Genomic DNA, 19246 nt, shown 5'->3' with positions numbered 1-19246 from the left:
AGTTAAAAACATACACACTGTTCGGAGAGTGGAGGGGGTCTGCACTGGCTTGAAGCCTTTCAGTGAAAATCACTGCTGTCCCCGGTTTGTAAGCTGGTATTGGCAGTCACTGAATGCACCCTTTCTTTCAAAGGGAAGGAATGAAAGGAAGAGAGGAAGGAAGGAAGGAAGGAAGGAAAGAAGGAAGGAAGGAAGGAAGGAGACACGGCACGCAAACCTTGGTCATTCTGGCTTACATATGAAAGTGAAACAAAATGGCATCACCCAGCCAAAGGCCCAGCCCTGCCAGCCCCTGTCACCCAAGAACTCCCCTTTGCTTATTCAGTGTGGCTCCCTCAACACCTACTCCCTTGCCTCTGCATATGAAAAAAAAAAAATGAGGCAGTAAAAGTGTCAGCCTGCTTTTGTCAGGAATAGCCAGTAAAAAATAATTGGAGGCGACTTAATACAGCCCATGCACAACAGTCGTGAGATAATTGATCCTTAATACGCCGCTCCCGAGTCTCCACATGCCAGGAAGACTCTGACTGTGTGGAGAAGTTACGGGATGGCTTATTCAATAGAGGGGCTAAACAGAACTCAAGCTTCCAAGGCTCTCCCAGCAACCTGCAGATCTCATCCCACACTGCCCCCAGAACCCACAGCGTCCTGTGCAGCAGCTACTGCCCTAAGCCGGTGGCTTTTCCCTCCAATCTTCCTTCATGCCATTTCCCTTCCTTCCTCCAAGGAGCTGGCATCGTAACGCCAGGCCAACAACAAGAACCACCGTGCATGGCTCGAGAATGAATACAGTATACCCAGTACCACATCTCCCCAGAGTATATTATCCCACTTAGAAAATACTGTGATTGGCATGGGGCAGCGGGTAGTTTTGAGTTGGAGGGTTATTTTCGAGTAATTGCCAGCCTTGAAATTTTAGTTTGTCAATCAGACAGTCCTTTTAAACCTATGAATGTATCCCTTTCCAGTGGTAGGGCAATTAAAGGAGAAGTGAGCAGATGACAAACCCTCATAGGCCTTTTTTCTTGTCATAGAATTGTTGTTAAAGGATTCACTGCCATGTCTGGGGAGGAGGGAACCTCACGGCATTTTACGTTCAGTAAAAATGTCTGAAACCATTTTTCAAACATTTTGAGGTTTGGCACAGGCCTGAAATCCATCTTGCCAAGCACTTTCCCCCTTAATTTTTAAACCCATGTGTCTTTCAAGGGGAATTTAATCCGTATGTTTCTAATTCATTTACACTTAACTCATCAGAATGGTGCTTTGTAAGAACTATTTGATGTGTGGAGTCCTATGGGTGTCTCTCCCTCTGTTATAAGTCTGAAAGGCCTTCTTTCTGAGAACCAGAAGACGGGATTTCCCAGCTGTAAGCCAAATGATTGGAGCCGTGCTCAGGATCAACACCGAAATCAGAGGCAAGAAAATAGCTAACACAATGACGTAAACAGCCAGCCTTCCACGCCCGCCTGCTCCTCCATCCAGGAAGGACTCAGACTCATTCCCTCCGTCCACAGGCCCCATGCACAAGCTAAGAACAAAGCATGATGCTTCAGCAGGAAAGAACATCGTTCAGCGGCAAAAATTCTTTTTGATTCTAGGGCTATCGGGGCAATTTGGAGTCCCACCTCCAAATCAGCAGAAATCAGACCTGTTGCATCTTGTTCCATAAAAGTATTGCCAGGGAATAACCCATCAAATGTTAGAACCAGGAAGGACTGAGCAAAAGTTCTTCTGGCCAGGCAATGTTTGTCTGGGTTGTGTCTCATGGACGACCTCTGAGGGGTGGTAGTGGGGTAAGCTGCAGGGCTATGGACCGACTGGGGCTCTGTTTCCCTGGCTAGACTCTCACAAAGGTGGATTTCAAAGTTCTTTAAGGGTAAACTTAGTTTGAAGGCAAATGCCATCATTTTGTAAGAGGCTACAGATGTCCAGGTAAGGAATCTTGGAGTCAGGGCACAGGTGGGGATTCAGCCCAGGATCCCTGACCCTCACTATGAAGCACCATAAGAGTTCCACTCTGTCAGTGTTTTTCAAAGCCTGAGTGTAACGCCACAGCAGGCAAATAGGGAGAAATTGGTAAAACCAGTACAATCTGATATCAGCCTTTTAGCCAGAAAGAGGTATACCCACGAAATCTTATATTCAGTCAGGGGTACTATTCCACAAAGAGCAATCATAGTGCATGGATGTATGTATATATGTATGCATGCATGAACGCATGTATGTGTGAACACAGTCATTTCATTACATAGTCACAGAATTGGTCTCAGGAGACACCAAAATGCACAGTTGCTCAAAACACTGTGGTAGCCATGTGTAACCTACTCGCACGATCCCATTTTACGTGAAATCATCTCTAGATGACTCATGCTGCCTAATTTGGTGGAAATGCTGTGTAAATAGTCATGGTGCTGTATTGTTTAGGGAACAGTGGCAAGAAGAAGAAGTCTGTACATGTTCCTTACACACTAATTATCCCCAAATACTTTCAGGCTGGAGATGGTGGAAGCCATGGATATAGTACCCACGGGTGCAAAATGCCAACTGTAAACTACAACACAAACATACACATATACACAGTATGTTGGGCTGGGTAGAAAACAAGTTTCTTGTTGCTGCTGCATATAATTTTTTTTTAAGGTTCAAAACCACTTAAAACCACACAAAAAACACATTTTTTTTTTTTTTAATGACAGTTCTGCCCATGTCACTACTAACTGGTGGCACGATCCTTTTCATGTGAGCATGGACCCTATGGTACATGGGCCTAGTCCACCATAGGAGGCTTCACCCAGAGTTTGGGGAAAAGAAGCAGGGTTGTGGCGGCAGGAGGTGGGGTCGGGGGACACATTGCTAGTTAGGAAAAGGAAGAGTCTGAGTAGGATTTGCAAGCCAGCATGACTTGCCATGTGCATTTTCCAAGCACTTAACCGTCTTTAATTAGTCAGAAACACCCTTCTGAGGTCAAGAGGCGGAGTAGCTCATCTCACACCAAGGAGCCATGGGGATTCATGGGGAGCTGAATCCCAGGCCGCTGGGTAATAGCTATGGGAAGGTGAATTGGGTTAACTGGCTGTGCCACATCTTACCATAAAGCATCATGACAAAGACACTGTCAGACATTGCAGGCAGCCTGAACCTAACAAATTAAAAGCTGCCTCTATGGCAAAGGATGAGAAGTCTTAAAAGCAACCGAGACTCAACCTCCTCCGGTCTGTTTCTATTGCTGTTATTGTTTGTCTTTTCAGAATTGGTAACGAAGTAACATGTCCTCTGTGGTCATGAAATGCAGGAATCTCTATGGGATTGCAGTGCAAAGCTTGACTGTTTGGGGATTGTGGTCTAAGCTGTTCCCTACATGGTGAGGCAGAGGGAGGAAGCAGTGTGACTGGAAGGTCCGAGGTCACATCCTGCAGGTGGGTGGGTGATAGTGCTGGGGACGCTTCCCGCTCAGAACTCATTGGACATCTACTCCATGCGGGTCAGGCTCACACAGGGCGGGCAGGAGAGGAGAGAAATAGGAAGACTGTCAGCTTATCCCATCCCATGTATGGCCTGGGACTTCTGGACTGAAGGACACCATGATCCACCCACTAACTAGACCCCCAATGATCCTATGGTGGGGTGCATAAAAGGAAGTTATTTTGTCTGCCTCTCCAAGGCTCAATTTCACACTTGGATGGTGGAGTCTTAAATAACCAGGGACCTGAATGGCCCTCAGCTTCTGGAAGCATGGCTTACCGCTGAGGCCCTGTGCATCTAAATCTTCGTTTCTCCCCCATCCCTCCATTCTCAGAAGATTAAAAAAAAAAAAAAAAAAAGACTGAGAAGCATTAGCAAAGGGACAGCAGCAGTGAGGCAGACAGCCTGGTGGGATAGAAGTGTGTACTGTCCTGCCTTACACCCTGGTCCAGGCCTGCTACAAGATCACCTTCTGACCTCAGACCGTTCTCTTCACATTTCTAAAAGATTTATTTATTTTGATTCATTATTTTTGTTAACGTCTATGTGTGTGTCTGCCAAGTGTGTGCAGGTTCCCTCAAGGGCCAGAAGAGAGTATCAGAGCCCCTAGAGCTGAAATCAACATGGTAAGTGTGAGCCGCCCAGGTTGGGTACTGGGAAGAGAACTCTGGTCTTCTGGGAGGAGTAAGTGCCCTTAACCACTGAGCCATCTCCCTACCCTCTCTCTTCACAATTTGGAGTGATCTCAATTTCTGATTCTGTGAAGCAAGTTGGTTGGACAGAAAGACTTCTATGAGTGCATTAGAATTATAGGATGATTTTTCTCTTGCTGAGGGGGTTCCAGATGGTGAGGGGAAATTTTAAATCAAACGTCGCGGCTTGTGACCTGTCCTCCCCGGAGCTTCCCCTTTGCCCTCAGAAGGAGGAAATGGCAGAAAGTAGCAATGTACGAGCAAAATCGGGAGTCAGAAAAGTCACGTGTCGGGAGGAGGCCTCAGCCTGTGTGAGGGTGGATGCTGTGAGAGCTACCCTAGAGGGGAAACAACGTAAAGCGAGAGCAATTTACGTCTAATACTAAATGAGCTTATCTTAATTGCTGCTATTATGATTAATTCCAGAGGAATTAAACGGGATCAGCTCTTTCTTACAAGGTGTTGTTGAGCTGACTGAAGCATTATTGTAAATAAGAAGGCCAAGAAGAGGTAGATGCAACAAAAGACTTCGTGCTGTATGGAAAAAAAAAAAAAAAGGAAAGACCTCTCCTTGACTGCAAAGGGTGAGGATACAAAAGCCTTGGCTTTTTTTTTTTTTTTTGAATTAAAACAAACTACTGTAAAATGCAACCTTAAACCTCATCTTCTGACCTTAAAGAAATGACCACCTAGTCTACAGCTCGCAAGACGGTCTTTCTCTTCACCTCCCTTCCTGCTCATGGTCTCAGTCATCTTCTATGACGAAGTTTACCCTCCTGAAAAGGAACACTGAATGACAATGTTTCTCTCTGCATTACTATTTATTTTTTGTTATCGTTGCTGTTGTTGTCGGGGGAGGGGCATTACAGGTGTATGTGTGTGTGCACATACATGTGAGTACAAGAATGGGGCACATGTGGTGGGCAGACAACATCTGGCGTCAGGTCTCATCTTCCATCTGTAGAGGCAGGTTCTCTTTATTGTTTAGCTGCCTGCCCTAGAGCTTTCAGGCATTCCCCTGTCTCTACTTCTCATCTTGTCACAGAAGCACTAGAATTACAGACAGCTTATGCTACTGTATCTGGCTGTATATGGGTTCTGGGGGATTCAAGCTCAGGTCCTCATGTTCTACCCACGGAACCATCTTCCTAGTTTTAGAGAGTCGATCTTACAGGTGAAGCAACTGAACCTAGCAAAGCATCAGTGGATTGTGAAAAATTATAGTGCTAGCAAATGGCAGAGCCAGATTTGAACCCAGATTTCCCCGACTCTAACAGCACTCCCGAGGCGGAATTACACTGGACCATATTAATGAGCAATGAGGTTCCACCTTTGCCAATAAGCTTGTCCCCTGCTCCTTCCTCTAACAGGGATGCAGGCCCTGTGGAGGGCACAGGGCACAGTCAAGTGGGCAAATAGGCCCCGCGGGCAACTAAAGGGCCAGCTGGCCATCCCAGCCCATGGGGACAGCTCCACACGATTTCAATTCTTTAGAACTTCAAGGCTCCTAGTGACTCACGTGTGCATGCAGGATATCACAGCGCAGCCTCTTAGGACCACTTTCCCATTCCAGTGGATGCACAACTGACAGATTGCTTGATAGCTTTTGTAGACTGTACTATTGTGGGAGGGAGGAATCATTCAGTTCATTTCAGTCATTCAGATGGAAAAGTAAAGAATGATGAGGAATTTGAGGCATCACATGGAGAGACAGCAAAGTATCCAGATGGGTCGTGGTTACTATCTATCATCCTGTTTCTGGGATGATGGCAAACTATTGATTACTTCTTCCTGGGTGCTGCATTGCCGTATTGATCATTAATAAGCTCTCCTGCAAGTTCAGGAAGGAAAGATGTATGGCCTTGTTACGACGTGTCTATGTACTGTGTGGTAGACTCTAAGCCAAGTCAATTTCAGTGTTCAAGAGTATAATTTAAGGAATGGCTTCCGATGTAACCAACACCCATGAAACACAGCCCTCTGGAAGCCCCCAAAGCAGCAGACACTTCAACTAGGATAATGGTGTGTGTTGAGAAAACAATCACAAACTGAAATCTGGGCCAGGATTTGGATTTCCAATGCTGCCCAATTCCTCCCTCCTAGTGGGTATTCCCCTGCTCTGTGCCTCCCAGCCAGGGAGCTAAATAAGCAGTTTTCTGCAACCCAAAGCAAGTCCCCTTGTAAGTTCTAAGGACCCTGAGAACCAACAAGAAATGAGCAGAAGAAAACTCCACTTTCATCTCCAGCGGCTGCAGTTGTAAGTACAGGTCCAGATTCTGCCCACCCTGTTTGCTTCCAGGCACATGACAAGACTCATTCTCAACACTAATTTCTGCCCCTTAACCCCGACCTGACCCATATGTAAAGTCTATTAATATTGATTGAGTGATTGATTGCAGTGTTGGGGATCAAATCCAGTGCCTCATGCATGCTAAGCTTGCAATTCATATCACTAAGCAGTACCTGCAGCCCCCTAGTGAATGTCAATAATGTTTTCATCACTCAGGCAAAGGCAGCGTCATCCAGCTGCAAGTGCACATCTCTCACTGGTGTGACTGCACACATGAACTTTTAGTCCCACTGGGAATTGAATCTAGTTCACGGGTTTTTTTTGTTTGTTTTTTGTTTGTTTGTTTTTGAGACAAGTTTCTCTGTGTAGGCCTAGGTGTCCTGGAACTTGCTCTGCAGACCAGGCTGGCCTCAAACTCATAAAGATCTGCCTGCCTCTGCTTCCCGAGTGCTGAGATGAAAGGCGTGCTCCGACACTGGTTCACGTCAGTTTCTTATTCTCAAAGCCCCAATTGTGCATGACTAAGATACCTGGGTCCCTTCCCCAAACTGCATGGCCTGCCACACCCCTTTCACCCAGGCCAGGAAAAGCTAGCAAGTTGTATGGGGCTAGTCCTTGCCTCATTTTTCACCAGCATCCTGCCTTTACTGCTCTGCTGCTGGTGCCTGGTACCTGCTCTGTGTGATGGGTTTGTGCATTTGTGAGTTTGTAGTCTCAACTGAGAAGAGAACTATGACTCCCCATACATGGGGGAACTGGGGGAATGCCCCTCAGCTTAGATGCTTAGTTCCTGGAACAAAAAGAAGGAAGATGTCATAAGAGAAAGTCTGGGGAAAGAAGAACTCCTGGGAAGAAGATTCAGCCTAGAGTCTGGAAATAGCAGCCACAGCAGTGACCAGTGCCCTCAGGAGGTGTCTACCCCATGACAGTCGCTGGTATGTTGTTGTGAATTCACTAACAGCTGGGGGCCCTCTCCCCAGGCCCACAGGGGTCTGGTTCTGTGCATTTTACAGAGGAGAGAGGTCAGATGGTACAGAGGTTCAGTGACTTTCCAAAGTCACACAGGTGGTAGGTAGAGCAGCGATCTGAGCCCAGGCTTCTAGAATCCCAAAGGCCACACTCTGCAAGAGATTCCACAGAACCAGGATGTGACACCTCCCCAATTCCATCCCCTTCCTTCTTGTCATAGGTGAGAGGGAGCGACAGTGTTTGGCTGTAGGCTTGGCATTGATCTGTTCTGTGTCTCTTTTCTGGTGTTCCCACAGCCCTGTCTTCTTCCCTTCTGGCATAAAAACATGGCCCAGGGTCCCCTGTGGAAGCCAGTGTCCACTGAGGCCAAGCTCCAAATGAATGGTGAACAAGTACGACACCAGCGGCCTCCCTTCAATGGCTGCCTGACAGTGTTCACGGACAGGCACCACCCTGGGACCTCTTTCCCACCAAGTGACTTGTCATGATTGGTGGTGGGTGTTTTTCAGGAATCGCATGTGAGCCCTGGACTAGAACACCTGACCCTCTGCTTTGACATGGAAAAACATTTATGCAGACCAGTGCAAGCCAGTCTGGGGAGATCGCTTGCAGACCTGGACTGGACTGGACTCTATACCATCATTTTCTAAGATGTTGCTATTAGGAGAAATAAGGTAAAGGTATAATGGTGTCTCTGACGTGAATTCTTTAACTCATGTGAATCAACAATTACCCAAGCAAAGTTAAAAAATAGCAATCAAACACCCCTGTACTCCAAAAATCCTAAAACAGCTATCCAACAATGACAGAAGTGATATCTAGTGTCACAGAGGGTGTAGTGGGCCAGGGACTCCTGTCTAGCTCTCTGTGGGTCACAAAATAAGGCATTTTTGACCACTGGTATATAGCTCACAGTAAGGTCAATAAGAACTCTGACTCTCAAAAAAGGCAAGTGTACCTTCTCTGTTCTCGAAGGGTCTCAGCACACCCCTGATGCCCCCTGAGCTATGCATGATGACTACAGACTAAGAACCTTCACTCTGGGTGAGTTCCCTCACAGGTAGGCATGTATGGTTATTCCCAATACGATGCTGACTCCACACACTCCTAGCATAGGCTTTATCATTGACCACCAGGATACCAGAGAGAGAGGTGTGTGTGGTGGGGGGAGAATGTGAAAAGCCTGCTACTTGGAATTTGCCTGGAATAGAAGTCTTGTTCAGGAAAACTATGGGACAAATTCAAGCATTTAGGACTTTTTCATGACCTTTAAAAGTTTAGCTTTAAATTTCATTTAAAAACGGCACTCACTCAAGTGCTCAGCCACCGAGCATTTGTCAAGCATACATATATCCTTAGCACTGAAACAAACAACAAGATCCGACACAGAGTATCTCTTGAACTTGTGTGAACTTGAACTTGTATGAAAATGATGCCATGCATCCAGCGGAGATGCAGACTTTGGAAGAATCTGCTTCTTGTAAATAGCATTCTTCCCCATGCAAGCAAGGGTGGTCCCACACTCGCTCTTCACCCCAGTTTATGTATATGGGGGATGTGTGCAGCCTAGCCGAAACAGTTGTGGGACAAGGAGCTTCTCCCTTGCCTCTTGTGCCACTCTTTGACAGACAAACCTAGTTAATTACGTCACAAAGAAGGCTCTTCATGGGTAGTGCTAGGAAACTACAGATGGCGTCACGTAAGGAATCTTCATTCCAAAAAGTGGAGCTGAAAATAAAGCAACTTTCCAAGCAGGCAGAGGCAAGCCCCTCTTTACCCTTCTCCATTCATTTCTTCAGGAACTCTAATGCCAGCTGAGTGTAAAATGTATCTTTCTCTGAAAAGCTATGCCCATGCCTTTCAGCATACATCATTATTGTATATATGTATGTATATATATGTATACATATATTGCATATATGCATATACATATATATGTATACATACATATATGCAATATATACATATATATATATATATACACATATATATGATACATACAAAGCAATTGCACCTTCTCTATTGCTGGGAAACTGAGAGAAGAGACTTCAGTGATGGTGAAAGGTAGGCTTCACGTGTGCAGGCGGAGGGGCTTAGCTCCATCACTCACATTTAAAATACAGGCTTGCTGTACCCAACAAGGCAAGCTCAGGATAGATTCTGACCCCTCCCCCTTTCTCCAGAAAGCACTTCTCTAGCCTCCGTTCCCCTTTCACCTCTGGCCAGAAAGCAGGGAGTGGAAAGACCGATAGCATGTCATGATTAATTTCGCACAAAATATGCAAACACCTTGCAGGGATGGACCCCTTGCCTCTGTTCACATTGATCTGCCTGATAAACCAGGTTAAATAAGCCAGGAGAAGGGCAGAGGCCCCACAGGGTGAGCTGGGCTTTCTCTCTCCTTTTAGGAGCTTTTATTGCACATACAATACCAAATCCACATATCGTACAAAAAGGTAGCGATGATTTTCAACACAGAAGTCTCTATTTCCCTGTCTCTGAGAGCATCAGAAACTGAATCCTTCCTCCTAACTATGTATTAGTGTCAATCCATTACTCTACTATTAACTTGTTTCTAAAACAAATCAATCAAGGTTTTTTTTAATCACCACTCCCACAACTCCCAGGATATGAAATTAAGAAGACGACAGCCCTAGATCACGTCCGGCGCCACGTGGAACAATTGTAACAGAAGTTAAAATTCTGAAGCAAATGCACACTCACTCCTAACTGTAGCAGAATGACAGTGGGAGACTGCTGCTGCTTTTGAGCGTCATCAGATACTACTTGAAAGTGTATCAGTAAATCCTCAACAAACAGAACACCACAACCATGAACTCTCTCCTCAGCACCACACAGACTAGTGTCCCAATCATTTACAATTCACCGGCTATACTCAGAAATCCCTCCCAACCCCACCCACCACCACCCCATCACTGAGACCTTTTATGAAAAGACAACCGTTTTCTTTGGGGGGGGGGTGCAGAGAGAGAGAGAGAGAGAGAGAGAGAGAGAGAGAGAGAGAGAGAGAGAGAGAGAGAGAATCTGGTGGAGGAAAATAATATACAGCTGTAATAATACCGTGTTTTTAAAATACCATACTATAGTTTTACTTTTAATAATAAAAGATAAAAAAGGGGTGTCTGTGAATAATTAGAGGTTGCAGTCTGAAGCCAGTTAAAGTCACTGCAATCGATAATAAACTGAAAACCCCCTGAGAGCAGGTAAATGCTTTGCAACACTGACCCCCTCTCACGTTACTTAACTACCCTGTGGTTCTTGCATTACATCACCATTCCAGCGATTGGTCCCTGCGTTTTAACTCTCTCCCTGTCTCCTCCGATTAGGAGCAACACAGCAGCGAAGAAACTTCTCCGGAGTTTGCTCTCTCTCGATTTGCCTTTTTATTTGTGGCTTTTTTTTTTTGCTCCTGCGGCTTCGGTGGGGTTGACTGATTTCCCCCCTCTAGCCCGGCCTCTAAACTCATTCAGGTCTCTGTACTAGGAAAAAAAAAACTCTGATCAAAGTGAAAAGAAATGCCTCTTCAAGGCGAGAAGAGGAGCCGAGGGGCTGGGGAAAGGGGGAAGACGGGAAACAAAGAGGGCAGAAAAGCGAGAAAGGGGAGAGAAAGGAGGAAGACTCCACACAGAAAGAAGTAGGGGCCCCCAAAGTCTCTAAAATCAAGAAACAGAAAATAAAATTACAAACCAACCTCATGGACATCACTGAGGCTGAATTCCCTCCTGAGGTGCAGAACATGAGAGCTGTGGAATGAGTGTGTGTAGAATTTGAGCCAAAGCTTAACTAGCTTGAGTGAGTCATATCCTTCCCATTTGATTCCAGGCCAAGCGATGATGTAATGCGCTGGCCCTTCTTTAGCGCCCTGCTCTGGCTCTCTCCCTCTGGCTCCTCTGCTCGCTCTCTTTCTCCTGGGCTCGCCCTCCTCCCCCTTCTCCTTTTTAGCTCAGTGCTGGTGAAGTCACCATTTAAATCTGGCAGAACTGAAGCAAAAACTTCAATGTAACCAAAACAGCCCCAGGCCCGGTTCCAGGCTCTGGGCCTTCGTGGTGCAATCGCCCTTAGAAACCGGTAAACAGAATAGGAAACAGTGCTGTCCGGGATGGCCTGCCTACAGCTGCCATAGGAGCTCAGAGAGGGACCCCCGGGGGTCTGCAGCCAGGGGGAGCGGCGTTGTTCTGCTAGAAATAAATAAATAATTAATAAATAAAGCAGGCTGGGTCTGGAAAGCGCCCTGAGTTTGGAGCTAGGGTAATAACAATGAAGAATTAAGAACACCAATACCAGAGAGGGGACAGGTTGAAGGACCAAGAATCAAAAGCCAACTCTGGTTACCAAGCAAAGGGCTTCAGCTCAGAACCAGGTGACAGGGTTTCCACTGTCTGTGGACAGCTTTTTCCTGGAGCTACATGGTATTTTCTGCTGCAGAATGCCATCCCCCTACTCCACCTGCCCACCTTTGAGTTCTCATATCTGACCTCCCTGTCAGCAAGGGCAAAACCACTTCTGGTACAAACACGTGCCTGTGTCTGGAGCCATCAAGGACTGTGAAATCGAAGTCATTTCTCCCTCCACAGGCCACTCTGGTTCTTTAACGTGCTAAGAGAAAAGGACCTCTGCAGCCAAGTGGAAACCTTGTCTTTCTGAGGTTAGCTCTCCGCTCTCAGGGAACTATCCAAAGAGAGGATAGGAAAATGATGTGGCCCCTTCAGAACAAAAGACAAGCATCCTATTCATCACCTTGCTGCAGGGATGGGATGAGCGTCTGGTGGAGTTGTGTGTTTAAAGAGTATACAGGGAAAGAAAACTCTCTCTCTCTCTCTCTCTCTCTCTCTCTCTCTCTCTCTCTCTCTCTAATTACAGAGGGAAGAAAACAGCCTGGGAATGGTGGAGAAACCAAATGTTATCTTCACAACTGATAGCAAAACCCTTCTAATTGCTGAATTCTGCCCCTACATCAACTCCCCACACAGGGTACCCAGAAAAGTCCCAGCTCTGGGCACCTTTGTTAGCACAGCCTTCTTCGTCCATTTTTTCTATTTCCCATCACAACTTTGTGCCTCCTCAAAAAGAAAAAAAAAAAGAGTAATGTTTTTGAAAATGGGAAGCTCACTGGGAGTTGTTGTTTTTTTTTTAAAAAAAAAAAAAAAAACCACAAAAGCAGAAGAGAGGCATGAGGTTGCATTTTACCCCCAAACAGGATCACAGCTTTAACTCCAGTCTAGTGCCCTCGTCACGGTGTGCCAGTAAATCGGGAACGTGATAAAAACACGTCTCTTCACACGCCACAAAGCAGAGAGGAAACTTTAGTTCCGGGAAATCGCTTAGCTTACCAAAGGTACCTGCTGTGGAGGGTCCAGACCTGTCCATCTGGATCCGTTGGACCTTAACTCAGCTTCAGGGACTATCACTGCACTCAGGATGAAGAACAAAATAGCAAGATTCGCCCCACACTTCTGTGACCCCGGGGCTGGGGCCTGAAGGAGCCTTCACTGGCAAGCTGCCCTCTGTCATGACATCCTCAATTGATGCTGAGGCCACCGTGGCTCTCGGTGACACCTTTATCAAGGCAGGCAGCTCTGAATTAGAGGTGATCAGCCATAATTACAGCTGGCGCCACTGAAGCCCGTGCCCTGACAGCGGCAAATGTGGTTGTTACAGTTTGGTCCACCGTGTCAGTGGCCTGTATAACTCACTTACGTCTCACTGACCAAGCAGCCATTGATTTTTCTTCTACTGCAGGGAATAAATAAAACAAAATTTTCAACAGCTCTTACAAGCTATAATTCCAAGTCAGCTTGGCAAAATTTTGTATAAATGACTTTCACCTTTTTAGAAGAGACTTACATTTTTTCTATTTCACCCCCTCCTACCCCCAATATTGTTCCTTGTCTTAGTTTCCATACTTAATGTTTTGGTGTTATTATTTTGGGCATGTCGAAATAGCTATGGGGCGGGGTTTTCCAAACTGATGTTTTCCTATACACTCAATATGCTGTGCCTCGGGTTGTTTCATCCCACATCATAGGGACTGGATTAAGCTGTTGAGTGAAGGGCCTCTGCTGTGTTTGTGTGAAATAGGCATAAAGATTTCACCCAGAGAACCTCCCTGGGCTTTCCCTGGAAAGCTGCAGAGATGACAGCTTTGGCCAAAGCCTGACCAAGACCTCTGCTGAGGGCCTCAGGTATCACTGTTCTTTCTAGGACGAGGCTGGCCCGAGGAGTCCAGAGTAGGCAAGTGAACCTCAGATCCCAGAGTCACATTTCCAGGGATTTCAGTATTTCCAGAACTCATCCATACTCCAAGGACCCAGAAATGCCTACTAGACCTGATCAGGAATGAGGCATCAGGGTCCCACTGTCCCAGAGCCCAAAAGTCCCAATACAGCTTCTTCAGAATACTGCTTCTTTCGAGTGCTGGACTGAGTTGAGACCAATTGCAGAGCTCAAAGAGGTCTGAAGGTTTAATCTGATGTACGCTTTCTGGTTGAAGTATGTCTTCCCTTCTGCTGCTTCTGGGAATGGCTGCTAGGCATCTCCCACTGGAAAAGAAACCCTGACTTCCGTCCTATGAGCAGCTAACGGGAGAGACTATGCTAATCCCCACAGGAAATTCCCCTCCAGACCTCCGTTTTCACCCATGATGCCCCCCTGGCCCCACTCTAGTTCCTCCATGTTCAGGCTTCTTCTATGGAGAGCATGCTTTTAGGTGGGAACTGGTACAGGACAGTCATCCTGGTGGGAACCTTCACTGAAGTAGCCCTGGCCAGCGGGCTAGGCCCTCAAACTAGCTAGCTCAGTCAGAATTCCTTCCAACACCCTCCTCTGCAGGACTGACATCCTTGAGGAGAGGGTGGCGGGTACCGGGTACCATGCAGCTGTTCCATGTAACTCACTCAGACTCCCAGCTCCTGATGACACGTTCGGCTCCAAAGAAGAGGAAACCTCTGAGATTTGAGCCCCTTTGGATTCTTTCCAAAACACCCTGCTCTAAAAGGCACAACAGGACTTGCAGGAGCTGAAAGGCCCAACAGCCAAGGAGAGGAAGCTTTCTGTACTGGTGAATTCCTGAGCTCCATTACATTATGGAAGACACAGACAGCAATGTAAGAAATAAGGACCCTTCCTAGAGAGAGCTGGCATTTTTTTGTTTTGTTTTTTTTCTTTTAAGCTTCATCTATTCCCCTCAAAGAAAAGCATGCCATCTTCTCCCAGACATTGTTTTTAAAATTTAACCCATGATTCCTCCAGCCCGTGGGGAATTTGAGAGGCCAGATAATTTCAGAGTTAAATAAGCTGTAATGACTATCACATGTAATCAGTCATAAACCTAGTATTAAAAATTATTCCCCCAAATGTGGCATCTCTTCCTTTTTTAATTTACAATAACCATCCAGGTGGTTTTCCAAGGACCCCTTTGCAAATTGCTTCCAGCGAACCTTCCGGTCACAGACCACTGCACACCCACATGGTGTCACTCAGCATTCCTTTCAACTTGGGTGTCCCGTGTTTTCACAGTGGACAGAGGTTGAGGGGTGTCTGCGGCATGTATCCTAAACCATGTGCAAACAGGACTAGCAGGCTTAGATCACTGGGCCTCCTAATACCAACCCTAGGCTCACCCAGGAGAAAGTTAGGCCTTGAGTGATTTGTCCTTGGTGACTCTTATCTGGTACCTAGTGCAGCTCCTATAGCCTGGCACCAAGTACCCTCAGGCAACTCACTGGCCATTCTTTCATCAAATGCCATGTGCAATGTCCTGAAGAGGCAATGCTGAATGAAAGGTCATGACCATCTAATGACAGGAAACTTTAGGGGTAGGTAGGTACTAGGAGGTTATATGAGACCTTTGATAGTCCTAAAATATCACCACTGAATTTGACTACATGTTTCCCTCAATTTTTACTTCACTCTTCAAATATAGATACCACCATATCACTTGAAGCTGTCATATAGTCTGAAAGGCATGGGGCCTGAAGCATGATCCTAATTAGTCTTAACAATAAAAACCCGGAGTCAGATATCAAGAGGGTGAAAGCTGAAAGATGAGAGAAGCAGAACAGCAGCCACTAGAGACTTCTTACCTCTACGAATCCTCACACAGAATAGGGGGCTGAGATCCTGTCACCACCTGCCTTATATTCCTGTCTCCACATCCCAAGTGCTGGGATTAAAGGTGTGTACCACTGCTGCCAGGCTCTATTTCTTTTTAAAATGGTTCATTTTCATTAGCCCAGGGTGGCCTTGAACCCCTGATCTTCTTGTTTCTTCCTCCCAAGTGCTGGGATGAAAGATGTGTGCGACCACAGCCTGGTCTCTATGGCTAACTAGTGGCTAGATCCACCCTCTGATGTCCAGGCAAGCTTTATTTGTCAGAACACAAACAAAAGATCACACAACAGTGGCTGCCACTGGATATCTGTTGAGCAGACAAATGAATACACTTGTCAGTTCAGGGATTATCTGGACCATGCTTGTCTTACTGGACACGAGGACCATTTTTGGCATCCTGATTTAGAAACAAGTCAGGTCCAGAGAGCACCTTCCCATGTCCTTCTCAAAAGCCGTTTGCTTCTACTTTCTTACAGGTCTTTCTTTTTGCAACCGAGGCCTTAGCAGGTATTTGGCTCGTGAGGAATAAGTCCCCAAGAAATTTGACTGAATCCCAACCAGTCACTGAACAGGCTGCCTAGTGCTCCCTGGACCTTCTCTTCCCTAGAAGATTCTGCTTCTGCTACCCTTTCCTCTCTCACTGTCATTATTTTTTGGTTGGTTTTTTTTTTGTTGTTATTTTGTTTTGTTTTTAAATTCCTTAGGGCCTAGAAGGCCTGGGATGGCAAGAAAACTCCAGGGAGGCTGCAGGCTGGCCTTCCTCCTCCCTGCTCTGCACTTCCTCCTCAGAGGCCTTCAGGTTCCCCTGACCCCATTCCTGAATCCACAGGTAGATGTGGAAGATGAACAGTGGGGTTTTACAAGGAGCAGCTGAAACAAGACCATGTCTGCCCATTTCCCATATGACATCTCCAGTGAATTGAAAATTAAGGCGAGAAGACCCAGAGAAGCCCCTTCTGGTGCTCTTCATATAGCTTCGGAGGTACCCCAAGGAAAAATAGACTGATACTAGGACCCACTCATGCCAAAATGAGTGGTTGTGTCTCTGTAACCCAGGGGAGGGGCTTAGAAGGGGCAAAGAAACAGTAAGGATGCCACAAGATGGATGAAACAGATGACATAACCATGCTTTTGTTGAGAGATTTTAGAGGATCAGAGCCCAGTGAAGTTGTTAGCCTACACTGCACCCATATCTTCATGCCAGCAGGAGTCAGGGCATGGGCCAGTAGTGGACCAGAAGTGGCTCAGAGAAATTAATCCCAGGCATGGGATAAAGCGGGCAAAGGAAGCCTTTGTGGCTCAGTTGGGTATCTCCATGAAGGGAGATGATCTACCAGATGTCCACTTTCCACTCAGATCCAGTGCAGGGACTGAGTTAGCGAGGCAGAAGCACATGAGCAGGTTATAAAAGTCAAGAAGACACTTACTCCAGGGACAGACAGACAGACTACTGAGAGGCATAGGCAGGATACCAAGCTGCCGGTTCTTGCTGTCTCCCATGAGTCTAGGCCCATGCTAAAAGTAAAGCTGTCCAAATGCTCATGAACACTGGTAATGCTCAGCAAAGTCACAGTGCTCTGCTGAAGAGAAGGAGCCATACCTGCCACAGTCTGGACATTTCCATAGGCACGTTATTTTCTATTAGTGTCTCCCTTTTGTCAACTCCACAATCTTTAGGCTCCCATCCATTTTCTTCTCACTATATTGTTCATGTGGAACATAATTATGGTCTTCTCTATTATGTCTAAAAATTGTAGAAGCAGTAATATTGCTTTGTTTGGTATCATCAGATGCATCTACAATACGGTCACTAACCACCTTGAGCTGAACATTGAATGAAAAGTAGTCTAATACGAAGACAGAGACGCGACCACAATCCTTTCCCCCACACTGCTCTGTATCAAGGCTATAGTTCCTTTCATCACCCAGGCACAGTTTGGGACAGGAAGTTTTGAGTCCAGAAGCTGTCACTGCTCCTGACCTGGCAAGGATGGTGGAGAATGCATGGAGACAGCCATCTCTTGCAAATGTCATGCTTGCGGTCAGAGAACTGTACAAAGAGGCCGGCTTGGCACAGAGTGGGAGAGGGAGAGAGGTTTGTTGTGTAACCTCAAAAAGTAGAAACGAGAGAGATGGTCTCCCTGGTCCCGAGGGTCTCACACTACTCACATGAACTTGGTCACCTCACTTCCATATATCTGAGTCTCATCAGGGCCACACTCTGACCCAACACTGCAGACTCCATACCTTCAGCTTGCCTGGTCCCACACCACTGTCTCCAAGGCAAACATGTGGCTACTAGAACTTGACCATCTTTGGCAGAGAAGTTTGTAAGGCAAATCAGCCAGTAGGGACTTGGAAAGTCAGTGAAAAGTAGCATATTATACACATTGTAAATTCTAAACATTAAGTTAGGCTCTTTATGAATCACCTTGCCCCTATGCTTCCAAATTCCTGGCCACCGCACATTGTAGTCATTCCTTGACACCAGTGAGGAGTTGGCTCCAGGATACCTGTGGGTACTGGAACCCAAGTACAGTCAAATCCTGTCTATAAATTGGCACAGCACTGGCATATAACCTATGCCCATCTACCCATATGCAGTAATGACTTGTCTGAATAAAAACCCTGAAGATATTTTCTGCTGGCTGTTTTTTTAATTGTTAAAACTGTTTACACACACACACACACACACACACACACACACACACACACACACACACACACACCACACACCCGGCTACAAAGGTAATGATAGATTTGAAGAGCTTTTGAGAACATTAAAAAATGCTAAGGAAGACTAAGCTATGGAAGTGTACTTGTGTTTCCATTCACTAGGAATCCAGCTGTGGGACTTTGTGCAGCTGATAACTGACCTCTCTTTGAAGGGAGCGGTGTCCCAGCACGGATTGACTAAGAGGGTTTCTGCAGGAAGACTTCTCCAACACTTCTGCCTGTGTGAATGGGAAGGTTCTTTTTTCTTGTTTTAAACCTCAATGCTTGGGCCTTCCAAACGAAATTATCTGTGTTTTGATTAACTGGGCCCCTGAGTTAAAATGTTGGTTTTGATAAGGGACAATAAATGAAAGAGAAACTGCTGAGATAATATTTTGGTTTCCAAATCCACTTCCACATTCTGCTGTCCTTCTCAGGCCCGTACATGACTGTGGTTTCTTTATTTACACCAGAATCCTGGAGGGAAAGGTGCACTTAATCCTGCCTTACAATGAGCTTTGCCTCTGAGCTCTGAGCAAACGATTGCAATGCCTCTTTCGTGTTCCAGTCTTTCCAAAAGCATAGTACAACATGATTAATAAATGCTTTGCTTTGTCCTACGAGGGGGAAGACAGACTGGTTATGATGTCCAAGAGGGTTCGTACAAAAAAATCCCAAACTTCTCTTTCTTCACAAAGTGGAGCATTCTTCTGGCATTAATAGAAATAGGAAGGAAATTGAAACTAAGGTACCATCTGCATTTATCCAAGTACACATTCTCTGATATTTCCTTTTTAAAAAATGTTTTTAGTCTTTGGAAGTTCCATACATTTATACAAAGTTCATTGATGACACCCATCCACAGCTATCCTCCTCTGACTCCTCCTAGCTCTCCCCACTTAGCTTCCCTCCCAGCTTTATGTCCTCTTAAAAAATAATCTCAGCGACTCTCAGACTCTGTGTGCTTGAAAAGGTCTGGCTACAG

At 46.0% G+C, this 19246-nt stretch overlaps 1 protein-coding gene across 2 annotated transcripts in view; it reads right to left on the bottom strand.

Annotated features, from left to right (window-relative positions):
* Creb5 (cAMP responsive element binding protein 5) overlaps positions 1 to 19246 on the bottom strand; it is a 404708-nt gene that overhangs the window by 117755 nt on the left and 267707 nt on the right. Inside the window, exon 1 of one of the 2 annotated variants that reach the window (XM_052720441.1) lies at positions 11129 to 11252. The exons of the other annotated variant lie outside the window; for it this stretch is intronic. Coding sequence (XP_052576401.1) covers positions 11129 to 11175 — 47 coding nt within the window. The 5' untranslated portion in view covers positions 11176 to 11252. Of the gene's footprint in view, positions 1 to 11128; positions 11253 to 19246 lie in introns of those variants that run through there. 2 annotated transcript variants of the gene reach the window in all.

Source organism: Peromyscus californicus, unplaced genomic scaffold, assembly GCF_007827085.1.
Source record: "Peromyscus californicus insignis strain IS unplaced genomic scaffold, ASM782708v3 Scaffold_6__1_contigs__length_162567912, whole genome shotgun sequence".
In the NCBI taxonomy this organism is placed as follows: Eukaryota; Metazoa; Chordata; class Mammalia; order Rodentia; family Cricetidae; genus Peromyscus; species Peromyscus californicus.
This window is presented reverse-complemented; position numbering and strand designations above follow the sequence as displayed.